We start from the raw sequence: 12,768 nt of genomic DNA on the forward strand, positions 1-12,768 counted from the left end.
GCACCCGTCAAGTGGGGTGACAAGCATGTCTGTGCTCATTCAAGTGAGCCCCTTATCTGCACACCCTTGTCCCACTCATGAGACAAAAGCACTTCCCATGTTTGTATGATGTACCATTGTCAAATAATGTGCACCCACCGCGCGTACGCGCTCACTTTACCCTCACAGGTGTATAAAGGGCCAGAGGGAGTTCTCTACTTGGGCCAAATAAATACGTGTAGCTTATTCCTTTAAGCCTGAAAAATAATAATACGCATTGCTTATAGCGCTTGTCAGATAAACAAATAAAATGTAATGTTGGGGGGTCCCCCCCACCCTTTTCTCCACTGTCACTTTCTGCTCGCTGATTGCCTTGTGATAAAGTCTGGACCATGGATGTACAGTATTATAATAAGTGGATACCGGACTGGCAATATGGAGGTGCGTTGATTTTTTTTTCTCCAGTGACCACTTGAGGTACTGTAGCAAAAATAATCCCATGGGCCCATAAAGCTTTTTTTTTTTCCCCCCCAGCATGACTTCATGGGGTCGTACGTGCGGGGTCTTTGCTCGTTCTGATTGGCTGAGTCTTGATGTATCGCGGGAGTTGACAGCGGCATGGTGTGAAGTGCGCATGCTGTATGCGCCCTTTAATGCGGAAGTCAAAAACCTTTTCGGCGTATGCGCCGTTTGAGCAACAAATTAATTTAAATGAATGGACCGCCATATTGGAGTCTGAGGGTTTGGTCTGGTCTGGGCGTCTGCTTCATCCTTTCACGGCGCGAACGTGTGTGTCTCGCGCACGTTTGAACTCTCGTCGGGGTGTTTTGGAAGTGACGTCAGACCAGGAAGTCAGCCCTCATTTGCACTGGCTGACACAGCGGTGACTAGCAATGGAGAGCAACATCTGCAGTTGCAGCAACAGCAGATGATATCAGTGGGGGGAGAAAAGGAAACATCACATGAATGGGACGCAAGGCTGTTTGTTAAGGACAGTCGCTGCCGAGCTGACGCGCTGAGGGTCACAGTTTTGGTGAAAATGACGCCGAGGTAAGCAGCCTTTGTTACTAGCTGCATGTAGCTAACGTAGCTAGCTAAATCCTAAGGAATAACAACAAAGCTGCTTGCAAAGTTGCCTTTCGCGTTGTCTCAACATACGTTTATGGCTGCATAAGGGTCCAGTCGCGAGTTCTAAGTAAAATGACACTTCTGCTCGTGCTGACAAACATTGAGAAGTCGCTTACTCCGAGTAGAAATCACAACCACATCACAGCTCTGTTTCCACAGTTAACGTTTACTTTGACAGTCAGTGCGTCAGTATGAACTTGTCTTTAATTGATACACACCACTATAGATAAACGCTGTTTAAGAGATAAAACGTGTAGATTTTCTTACATACAGAGAAGAACTGACACAACAGCATTTTGTTTGCCCTAGACCCCCCCCCCAAACAATCGTATTTAAACAGTTCTTCTGGAAATAATTAAACTGGCATCATCATCATCATCATCATCATCATCATCCTGCTGAGTCAGTCAGTAATTCAGTGACACTCCATTATGTCACTGGATGAGATCACGTATAGGGTTTTGGCATTGTCACTTAGCAAGACGAATAACCACTGAATAGTGTCATTTGTGTTTGATATTTTTTCCTCTGGTAACATTGAATACATTTCATCGAAATGATTGCTGTCAAAAACTTTTAGGCAAGGCCAGTGTTTGGTTTGAAATGACAAATTTCCATGACTGAAACAGTACTTAAGATATCTGCCTTCCTACCCCTTCTTCTTCTTCTTCTTCTTCTTCTTCTTCTTCTTCTTCTTCTTCTTAGATGACTCATCAGTGGCTTGGACATTTGTGATTTGACAGAACATGAGGCTTGCTGTGTTTGCCAGGCTTGTTGGCCTGGTAAAATGACATGCCGCAGTGAAACATGTTTGTCGGGTGTCGCACATTGCCCGAAATGAAAAGAGCGTAATCTTTCGTTGAGTCTGTGCTGAATGGCTTTCCGTTGAACCAGTGCCAACAATGTCATTGGGTGAGCAGTCTCAAAAGTGGTTTCCAACCCATGTCCAAGCCACTGTCCTTCAAGCAAGTAGTTTACAGCCCAAGGGCAAAAATGGCACCAATGATGCCTATACAATCATTCAGTTGGGCAAAGAGAAGTACTCGACATCAGTGGCGGAGAAGACGCTCAATCCCGTGTGGAGGGAAGAAGCCTCGTTTGAGTTACCTGGCTTACTGCTGGAGGGGAATCCAGAAGTGTATGAACTATGCCTTATCGTGATGCATCGATCCCTGGTCGGGATGGACAAGTTCCTCGGACAAAGATCCATCAACCTCAATGAAATCTTTGACAACAAGGAGAGGAAGAAAATCGAGTGAGTACTGAATTTGTCTTAGAAACGCCACGGTGCAACTTTTCTTTCTCAATTCAAACATGCCTGATTAACATCAATTGGCTGTCAATAAAGTTATATAATTTATTATGTGCAGTTTTTTTATGCATTAGTATCACACACTGTCATAGAGTCCATCTGAATTTGTGTTGGTGTTTGTAAGCACACATATCAAACTTTTAGGATCATTTGTTTGAAAATAATATTAAACACATCAGTGATACAGTTTTTAGCACTGATGTCTTATTAGAATTGTATTTATTTATTTATTTAAATGTGGATGCATCTGTTTGAGTATTGTGGAAAAAGTGACACAGTCTGGAGCCACAAAAGAAGTGCTTAGGGTCTTTCCGACGTGACAGTCTCTTACACATGGTCATGCTCAAGGTGCTATTGGCAGATGAGTGAGTCAAATAATTGCAGAACTACTGTCATGAGTGAATTGCATCATGAGCTTCATGTGTTTATATGTTGTTGTTAACATACATTAACTACATTAACTTACTGTTTTTTTATTTTTTCAAAATCAAATGTTTTTTATTACTTCCAATGTTTTTTTTTTATATGCAGCTTTTAATTTATTGAATAGGAGTGAATGTGTAGTCTAGAAGATGAAGTTGCTTGACAGATTTTAAAAAGCTTTAATTAACTGACTTTTGTTTTCCAGTTTAGTAGTCAGGAAATTCTTGATTGATGATTTGGCCAGCACAAGTTGAAACTAGTAGAGCAAGCTAAACACCTCCTGTCAATCACTCTTCCCAACAACAGTGTTTACAGAGGTGACTGAGAAAAACAAACTGAGCGTTTTATATCGTGTTTAGCGTTTTAATTATGTTTCAATGTTCCGCGTTGCTGTCATCGACTCTTCAGGAATGCAAGTTGTGCAAATGAAGGTCTTAAAGGGCACGGAGGTGTAACTTCTGCCCTCAATAGTGGGCGTGTCCGTCTGGCTGAGTCAGCCTTCTCAGGAACAGGTAACTTGTCAGGGCTGTTGACCCACCCTCCCCTGAATGCATGCTGGGATTAAGTTCGATACCTCTGGAGACGTCTTGAGATGGTTTTGAAAATTCATGCATTTAGAGAAGTGTTATGTCCGACCAAAAGGGCCACAGCAACCTAACTGACTTATTGACTTAACTAGTTCTCTTCACAGGTTATGTAGGACCAGACATTTGTCCACTTCCTGTTTGCCCATCAGTTCAGACACTGGTAATTTGTTATAATCGCAATAATTTTTCTTTTGTTGTTGTCTAAAGAATGCACCGGGCGGCTCGAGGCACTTTTCAGATGAGGTTTTGCCAAATGATAAAACTTGCGCTGCTCGTAGGGCCTAATCCCACACCACGGGCGCACTTGACAATGACACCAGGACCCTTGACACTCTATCCACGCCTCACACTGGGCCTGTGTTCACCACGGCCCGTCCGTAATGTTTTTCAGCTGACATATTGGGGAGTAAAGCCCGTCTCGATATCTGAGTAGGCAGCCCGTAATTATCGCACACCTGTGTTTGTTGATTGTGCGGAGTTTCCCAGCGGTCCGGGCCCAAGTGGGAGGATTGTGCTTCCAAGCACAGGGAAGGTTTATCTTGGCCTTGAGGCACACGTGAGGTGCAGCCCCGGCCCCCACAGTGGCAGTGGCACACCGTGGCTGCTGATCAGACTGAGCGCCCTGCGTAGCCTGGGAATGGGACCATGGGAGGAGGCCCTTTATGATCAGGCTCCTGAGACAGCAGCTAGATGGTTTGGAACTGCCGAGTTTCACCTAAAGCTTAGACCGAGGTTTTCCTTCTTTTTTTTTTTAAATAGCACAATTGAGAACATTTTAGAGCTGTATTCAAAATGTGTCACATGTACATTTACAAACAGGAGAATTTGTTCGTAATTGAGAGTAGTCATACACTGGTGTGAAATTGTTGGCTGAAATCAATACTGGTGCATAAAATAGAAATTGAGCTGGAGGCTGATAGCACTGCCTTTGGTTTATTTGCTTTTGTTTTGCTCCCCTTTTGTGTCAAGGGAACCGCTACTGACTTGTTCCACTCATTTAATCACACAAATATGTGGAACAAATGGGGACATAACCTTGTTTTACATGCAGAAGATTTATATTAAAATTGACTGCTTCAAAAGCTAAACATCAGCCAGTCTCGATACATGATGAACGTAATTTGATTTGTTAATATGCTGTTTACTAAGTAAATATACCATAACTGTCAATTTCAATGTTTTGCAGATTCTCACACAGGACAGAGTTGTATGTATACGACTATAAGTACACAGACCAATACGTTGCTTTTGGCCTGATATTGAAGTACCATCACAACATATGCGTCTAAAGCAGACAGAATTTATACAGTCTCATGCTAATCCTGAATTCCTAAAGGACGCTCCTGCAAGCCCTGCAACACAGAGGATATGTCTCATTAGCATGTATGAACTGTTTGGTTACCCTGCGACATGGCTTTGCAATTTCCCAATTGCTTGTCGTTGCATTTCTGAACAAAGGCCAGATTCGTGCAAATGCCACTTTATTTCGCTCGCAGTGCAAGCATAAATCCCATTACTTCCAGTTGAAAAAGCAGAGATGTTAAACAAATAGGAGTCTGAGAGCCGCCTCGAAATGGCCTATATTATTCAGCAGTGTCCTATTTGTTATGTTCCGCTCGTGAAGAATAATGTTTATCCTCTGAATGATAAATTGTGTTTTCACTTGTGTCAAAAAAAAAAAAGTTCAAACGATTTAAGCCCCCTGCATTTGTGTGCAGCCAGATTAGTGGGCTCAAATTAGCCTCTTTGTGACGTCCACAAAGAAGTGCGCGGGGAACTTGGAAAGTTAGTTGCCCTTTTTGTAAGTGTCATTCTTTAATAGTCTTTGGACTTTTACCCCATTGTCAACTTTTTTTGTGTGTACTTAATGTGAATTTGCATTGTGTTAAATGTTCTGTAATCAAGTTGGGAAATTTTCCACAACGTCTGCTTTCTTAAATCATAAATTGCCTCGTTGAAGTTCCACGCCTTGAGTTCCCTCTTCGCTCTCGTTGCAGCTGGTACCCCTTGGAGTCCAAGCCGGGGAAAAAGAAGAAAGATCGAGGCCGCATCCAAGTCAGCATCCAGTTCATGAGGAACAACATGACGGCCAGCATGTTTGACCTCTCCATGAAGGAGAAGCCACGCTCACCTTTCTCCAAGCTGAAAGACAGGATGAAGGGTCGCAAGCACGACAGCGGCATTAGCGACACGTCCTCCGCCATCCTGCCTCGCTCGGCAGTGTGCGACCCAGAGCCCAGTCGGCAGGCCTCCGTCTCGGAACAGCAGCCCCAGCCTGAAGCCAAGGTCAGGCGGCCACTTCTCGCTGGAACGCACAAACTCTCCGCAGCCCATTCCATGTCGGACCTCATCGGGACACACTTCCGGCCCAAACTGGACTCCATGAACTCCATCGAAGAAAGCGGTGAGGAGTCGAGCCGCTTCTTTGTCTTCTTCTGTCTAATCTTACTTTCCAGGTAGAGAAGTCCAATTTCAGGCCCACTCTTAATGTTAACATTTGCAAAAAAAAAATAAAATTACTAACAGTACAAATAATGTAATCTTTATGCAGGGATCCCAAATTTTAGGATTGACTTTCAGGTAGTCTTTGCATGCGGTGCCTTCCGTCAGACATTGGAATTGAGAGCTGGGAATGGCGTTGCAAGTTTTCAGTCATTGCACTTTTTAAGTTTTAAAAGTGAGATAGCTGCGTTCACTGTAGGCCCAAACCTGCATCATTGTGGAAGCACTAAAACGACACCTACATTTAAACACCGCACACTGCACGGCGCCAAACCTTTTTGACACAAATAAGGAAGAAAATGCTGCCGTTTGCACTCATCTTTGAGAGTGCGGGCTGTCATGTTAACCCTTGTCTTTCCAGAGCCACCTCAGCTGTCCTCATTAATGTTCACAATCAACAAACTGACTGCCACTGGTCTTACAGAACCTGTGTATTATCCTTTTACCCTGTCGATACACGTCGATAGAAGTTGTGCCTGAGCAAAGTTAGCTGCTTCTTTTGACACCCTGACAAGTCAGGAGAATCTCTGTAGTAGCAGTACGCCCCCTTGATATGATCCAGTCAATGTTGTTATTGTTGAAGTTAGAGTATAATTAATTTGAAATTCTTTTTTTTTTTCCTTTTCGGTAACATTTTTGTCAATAATTGAGCCTCTCTGAAAATATAGGTTTTTGTCTTTTCAAGCAAAAAATCCTTGGACCTCCCTGCACCTTATAGCATGTGGTAATGCTAAAGTAGTGGTAAGAAAAAGCAACATAAAATGGCTTTGATCTTATGATGTCTTTTTAAAATAAATAAATAAATAATAATAATAATCAGATGTTAATCAGAAATTTTGCTTCACCATTGAATATCCTGAAAATTGACCGATCGTCAAGTGCGTCTCACTCCTGTCTTGCATTCATAAAATTGTTTCACAGAAAAAATGGATACGCAATATTGGAATGAGGAAGTTGCATTTTTCATTTCATTCACAAAAATCTTGTCGCTGACATGGCGTAAGATAAGATGATATTCTATTGGAAGCACCACACAGTTAAATTTGAACAAGTGTTTTCTTCCATGGTAACAACAGGTCCTACTGTATTTGAGGAGACCGATTGTTTGTTTTGATTGCTCTGATCACACTTTTCACCTGTTATCTTGATTTGTTGCCTATATGATCTCTCACTATCAAGCCACTTTGAGACAACTGAAATTGTTCCACTGTTGTGAATGTGGTATAATGGGATTGTTTGTATTTAGTATCCATGGATATTGTCTTAATAATGTTACAGATATAAGTGTCCAGTGTGTATTTTTATCTGGGTCTTTTTTATATTTTTCCTTTTATTTATTATTATTATTATTATTATTATTATTATTATTATTATTATTATTATTATTATTGTTACCATTGTACTGGCACCACTTACTATTTACAATATTAATCAGAAGGCGGTCACTGGCAGCTCATAACTTGACCTCGCCTCCTCTTTCAGGAGGCACAGGCGGCCCTCACCGGCGTTCCCAGAGCGAAGTGCCAGGCTACCAGGACGACGAGGCACACTGTGACCCCTTCACTGATATCAGTGACACCCTGCCACAGAAGTATGCCACACTCCCACGCAACCGCAACCCGTTCGAGGGGGAGCACGGGCAGCTGTGGGAGCGGGCCGAGAGGAAGGAGAAAAAGGAGAAGGTCAGCCTCCTGGAACGTGTGACGGGAAAGAAAGAAGGCCGCAAGGGCAGCAACGGGGCCCGGTCGGGCAGCTCCGGAGACCTGCGGGCTCCCAACCCCTTCAGTGGAGAAGTGCCGGCAGACACCAACCCGTTCAGCTCCAACTACAAAACCAGGTCCTCCAAGTTTGTTTGTTTTTTGTTAATATCTGTTGGAATCATGACACAAAACATTTCTGATATCCAACTGTACTGCAGCCTCTTCTAATGGTGCTTTAAGCTTGTGTGTGTGTGCGTGTGTGTGTGTGTGTATACACACATTGTAAAAGGACATTTCATTTAACTGAAAACATAAATTACAACGTTTTTGTTTTAAGAAAATTATTTTCTAATTAATTTCAAACATGATGCTGTGTTTCAAGGATGCTCCATTAATGTTCTGCACCCAATCTCACACTGAGTTTTAGCCACAAATCTGTTTTGGACTGTTAATTAAATGTACATCAGTGTCATCCTTTAATATTAGTGGCAAAATGCACTCAGAGATTCTGTGTTGTCTTCATGACAGAACAGAGTCTAAGTTTAAGTCTGTGCTCAAAGCGCTGCTTCCTCATTTCCACAAGTTTCCACACGGCCTTGGCCTTAAATAGAACTTAGCACTGCGGCTCCATGCAGTGGATCTCTAAAGAGGTTTTTGCCTCTGCATCACAATGGTGCTTAAATTCAAATCTTCCCAAATACCAGATGATTTTGCAGGCCCTTCCCTGCCAGGCGGCGACTAAAACTTCTTTGCATCCTTCTCTATGTTCTGCACTACGCTGTTGTACTACCCACCCGGCCGGCTCCAATCTACTTTCTGTGTTTCACAAAGAGTTGGTGAGCACTCTGGCTGAGTCCTAGTTTATCAGAGTGGAAGGTGTCATTAGTGGCTCTTTAGAGAGCCCAGGCTTGATAACAGAGCCCTCTGAGCTATAGTAATGAGATCTTCCGCACAGATAGACCACCCAATTAACCACTTATCTCTGTAGGCACGAGTCCATCATCTTTACTGCTGCCTCTGTTATGCAGCAGCCCACTGGTCATTTTTTTTTTTTTAAATATGGTGCCAGAGTTTAAAAAGACAGTGATTATATCCATAATGTGTCCATTAACGTGTCCACTGCTGTGTCCAACCTACATTCTTTGTTAATAATATCCTGGCGCTTGCATACGAGTAACTGTCATCTATAATGTCTTTGTGATTGCTGACCTCTGTTGTCTTCTAATTGCAGTGATAAGAAGTCAGCAAGGATTGAAGACCTCACCTTTGGTCTAAAGAAGAAGAAAGACATCAATAGCAAGAGAAATGTAAGAAAAACAACCGGGGACGGGCGGTGTAAAAAAAATAAATAAATAAAAAAAAAAAAAACCCAACCCAACGAGTCAGGTGATGTTGCACCATGTCAGTTTTAACGTGACAACGATTGAAATGGGGGTTGTCACTGTGGTGCGGTGCCTATTTTTAATTGAGAAAGTTTGGTTGGAGGTGGCAGCTGGTGACACGGATCTCTGCCATTCAACTAATTAGCAGCTGCACACATCGGTCATCGTGTCTGATCCGGTCATGATTTGAAGTGGTGTGAAATTTCGGGGCTGGAAGGTCAATCATAGCCGCGTGTCGCGCTGATATTGTAATTGGGTGCGGGGTGTTTGTGTGTGTGTGTGTTCGTGTGTGTGTGCGTTCTTGTTCAGGTAACGGCACGGCGGCGCAGCTTGTTTGTTCATGAATTTTTACGACGTCGTTGACGCACGCTCTCTCTCAGCGCGTCGGGCGCGTCCGCGTTGCGCGGCGAAATCAAGAGCTTCATGAGGGAGCCGTGGGAGCTGCGGCCACGCCTAAGTGCCAAACTGGAGGCCCAAATGAGAAGGGGAACGCTGATAATGGCTTTCCTCACCTTTCCTTGTGGGTGTTGAGGTCTGTCAGTATCCGCACATGTGCCCCAGCAGCGCGCTGCCTGCTCGCCTCGCAAGAAATGGCAGCTCCCATTTCCTCCCGCTTCAAGGCCCTAATTAACCACACGCGGAGGGGGGGGGAAGGAGGGGGGAGGGAGGGGGGAGGGCGGCGAGAGATTTCAAAGGCCTGAGCTTTTTAGATTCTCAAAGCTGAGCTCATTAGAAACTGTAATGACACAACTGGAGAATGCCAAGTGTGTGCGCCTTATCTTCCGCTCACGACTGATCGCGGGGAAACCGGTCATCATTACTTTGCCAATTCATGGTCATTCCCGGGCCTTTGTCACCAGCCGCTAAAGCTCTGATTATTGTGCACACTCTGTGTGTGTGTGTGTGTGTGTGTGTGTGTGTGTGTGTGTGTGTGTGTGTGTGTGTGTGTGTGTGTGTGTGTGTGTGTGTGTGTGTGAGAGAGAGCGAGCGCGACAGTGTGCCACGAGCACGCACTCGCACGCAGCCGCTTCCACGCGCACACACGGCTTCAGAGCGGCGCAGTGACCTGTCTGTGTGTCCGAGGAGTCGGTCGGTCGGTCGGTGCCAGAGCCTCTGTTCCTCAAACTCTCCTTGCATCAGGGCACTTCATCTCACTGGCAAACATTTCGTGTCGGTGTGTCCGCACTGCCGACGCTGATAAGATACCTGGTAAGCACCCCCCCACACACACCCGTCCCTCCCACACCCGTCCCTCCCACACCCGTCCAGCCCCTCCCCGCTCCAGGTCTCCCTGCATTGTCTTTCCCCTGCAGTAGGGAGGAAGGTGGGGGGGGCCCGGACGCTGCGCGGGAGTGGAAGCTGATAAGTGTGGTATTTCAAACAGGGCGAAAGGCTTTGCCGCTCCGTCCGTTCAGTGGCGGGGGGGGGGGATGGGATGCCCAGCGCCAACGCGATAAAAGTGGTCCCTCATTAAAACCGATCACAGCCCCTGCACGGTTCCAGTGCAGTATGATCTGCACATGCCGTACCACACCGTTCCAGCCAAACACACCTCAAAGGGCACAGCACAGCACAGCACAGCACAGCACAGCACAGCACAACACAGCCAGGTCTGGCCTGGTCAGAACTTATTCAGAACTCTTCAGAATTGTAGGACTGTTCAAACTCTCTCTGTACAGACAGTTCAGACAGGATTAGCAGTCTCCTCCCTCAAAGTGATACTAAGACATTTTCCCAAACTGAAAACCATTCTTATTGATCCTCAACGCAGTACCCTGCCTTCCAGCCGTCCCTCCTGTCGGTTCCATCTGCTGCGGTCCTTGACTTCATTGGCTGAGGCCACGGGACTGCACTTGTCTGATGATGGCCTCAGTTACTAGTTGCTGATATTTTACAGATCATTCGCCATGTCCAAAAATTTATGGGTAAAGGATGCGATGGTGGCAGTGCTCAGCTTCCGTCCCGGCCGCGGGTTCTCTCCGGGTTCTCCGGCTTCCTCCCACCGTGCGAAAACGTGCACGTGAGGCTTGAATTGGGAACTCCAAATTGGCTGGAGGTGTTTGGGTGTGAGTGCGAATGGTTGTTAGTCTTTCTGTGTGGCCCTGCTACAAACTGGCCACAATAAAAAAAAAAAAGAATGGACGGATGCAGGAAAAGGTATTAAGACGGTACATAATATAGAGATCAACATTAAACACACAAAGCATTTGCCAAGTACACTCAAATAAATACACTGAAATAAATTGACGTTGTGTTTGTTTTGTCACTCCTGTCTCATCGCCCGCTAATGTTTCCGTTTCAGGACGGCCAGCAGCAGCAAAGTGTGTCCGCCTACAGCAGCCTGTCGTTCGAGGAGGTGGTGCAGGAGCTCATCAAGCAGAAGGAAGTGGTGAAAAAGAAGGACGCCCACATCAGGGAGCTGGAGGACTACATTGATAACCTGCTCGTGCGCGTCATGGAGGAGACGCCGAGCATTCTGCGGACGCCCTACGAGCCAAAAAAGAAGGCGGGTAAACTGGGAAAAAAGTAGCGGAGCGGAGAGACGCGGGAGGGGGGGTTACGAGTCACTGTCTAGTAGTCGCTCATGTACCAGTACGCTTTGGTAAAAGTGTAAAGACAAGGAAGTGCCCAAAGCCACATTTTAGATTGTTGGTGTAGAAAATTGGTATTTAATTATTGAATGTAGTTTTTCTTGACTTTTTTTTTTTTTTTTGTCTTCCTATTTTTATTCCAAATGCTCTCGTCAACAACTTTTACGCTTTCCAGGAATCTCATCCCGAAGTGGCCGCTTTTTAAAAGTGACTTTATGAATCCTTGTTACGGTGCACTTTTTTTCGAGGGCGCTTTAAGTGGGATCAGAAAAATCCATCGGTTGACTCGAGTCTGATCGGTTCCACATTTCTGCGGATTAGCTTTTGGTTATATTGTGCGCACTTGAAAAGCCCACTCGAGGTCTGCCGCGCACACGGCTTCCGTCATCTGCGCGCAAGCTCGCGAGGTTTTTCTCAACCAACGCGGCCAAATCCGTGTCCGCCAGATGCCGGATCTGCAGTTGCCTGCCGAGACGACGATGAGGTCCTAGTTTCTGCGTTTGCACTCGATACGAGGCTCTTCAACTTTCCCACCCTAGCCGGAAAACGCACATAGCAGGGGGCGTGCAAGTACGATTCCCGACACCTGCCCGGGACTGCGGCTCCTCTTTAGCCGCGCTTCCATTTCCTGAAAAAGAAAACAACAAACAAAGATGTGTTCCTCTTCCTTGTCTTATCTCTGACTTTGTTTTTTTGTTTGTTTTTTTTCCCAAATTGTTATTCTTTATTTGTGATGGCTATCTTTTGGGTTTTTCTTACCATCAGTAAGTGCAATAGTCACAACTTTAGCGACCGATTTAATAATCTGCTGTTGATCTTGTTTACATTTGATTTTCGTAAAATGTAGAACGACAAGAAAGTTTGGAGTATCGAAGCAATCCTTACTTTCCAACACCAATGAATTGTAATAGACTGGATCGACGGTACCCAGGTGGATGTCTGCTTGACAGTCTTTATTTATTGCACATTGCATTTAATATTATTGCGACATATCCGTGTAAGTGAGCTACTGTAATTCACCTACCCTCTCCCTCACCACCTACCTGCTCAGCTGTATGAACCACGGTACAGTCGGTTCAGATTCCTTCAGAATGGCTGTATTTTTTTTTCTTTTTTTTTTCTTTAACTTAGCATACGTCTAATTAGCGCTCATTTGTGTTAATG

General features: G+C 44.9%; 1 protein-coding gene across 1 annotated transcript; it reads left to right on the top strand.

The window, feature by feature from the left end:
- Window positions 1-714: 714 nt before the first annotated feature.
- On the top strand, window positions 715-12,252 carry rab11fip2 (RAB11 family interacting protein 2 (class I)). Its single transcript, XM_076019124.1, has 7 exons — window positions 715-1,029; window positions 1,813-2,362; window positions 5,427-5,833; window positions 7,414-7,768; window positions 8,863-8,938; window positions 10,097-10,102; window positions 11,325-12,252. The coding sequence occupies exons 2-7, from the start codon at window positions 2,010-2,012 to the stop codon at window positions 11,541-11,543; spliced, it is 1,416 nt and encodes a 471-aa protein (XP_075875239.1). The 5' UTR covers window positions 715-1,029; window positions 1,813-2,009; the 3' UTR covers window positions 11,544-12,252.
- Window positions 12,253-12,768: the final 516 nt, after the last annotated feature.

The sequence above is a fragment of the Nelusetta ayraudi genome, unplaced genomic scaffold (assembly GCF_046127955.1).
Source record: "Nelusetta ayraudi isolate G7.1 ecotype Tasmania unplaced genomic scaffold, CSIRO-AGI_Nayr_v1 ptg000008l, whole genome shotgun sequence".
Lineage (NCBI taxonomy): Eukaryota > Metazoa > Chordata > Actinopteri > Tetraodontiformes > Monacanthidae > Nelusetta > Nelusetta ayraudi.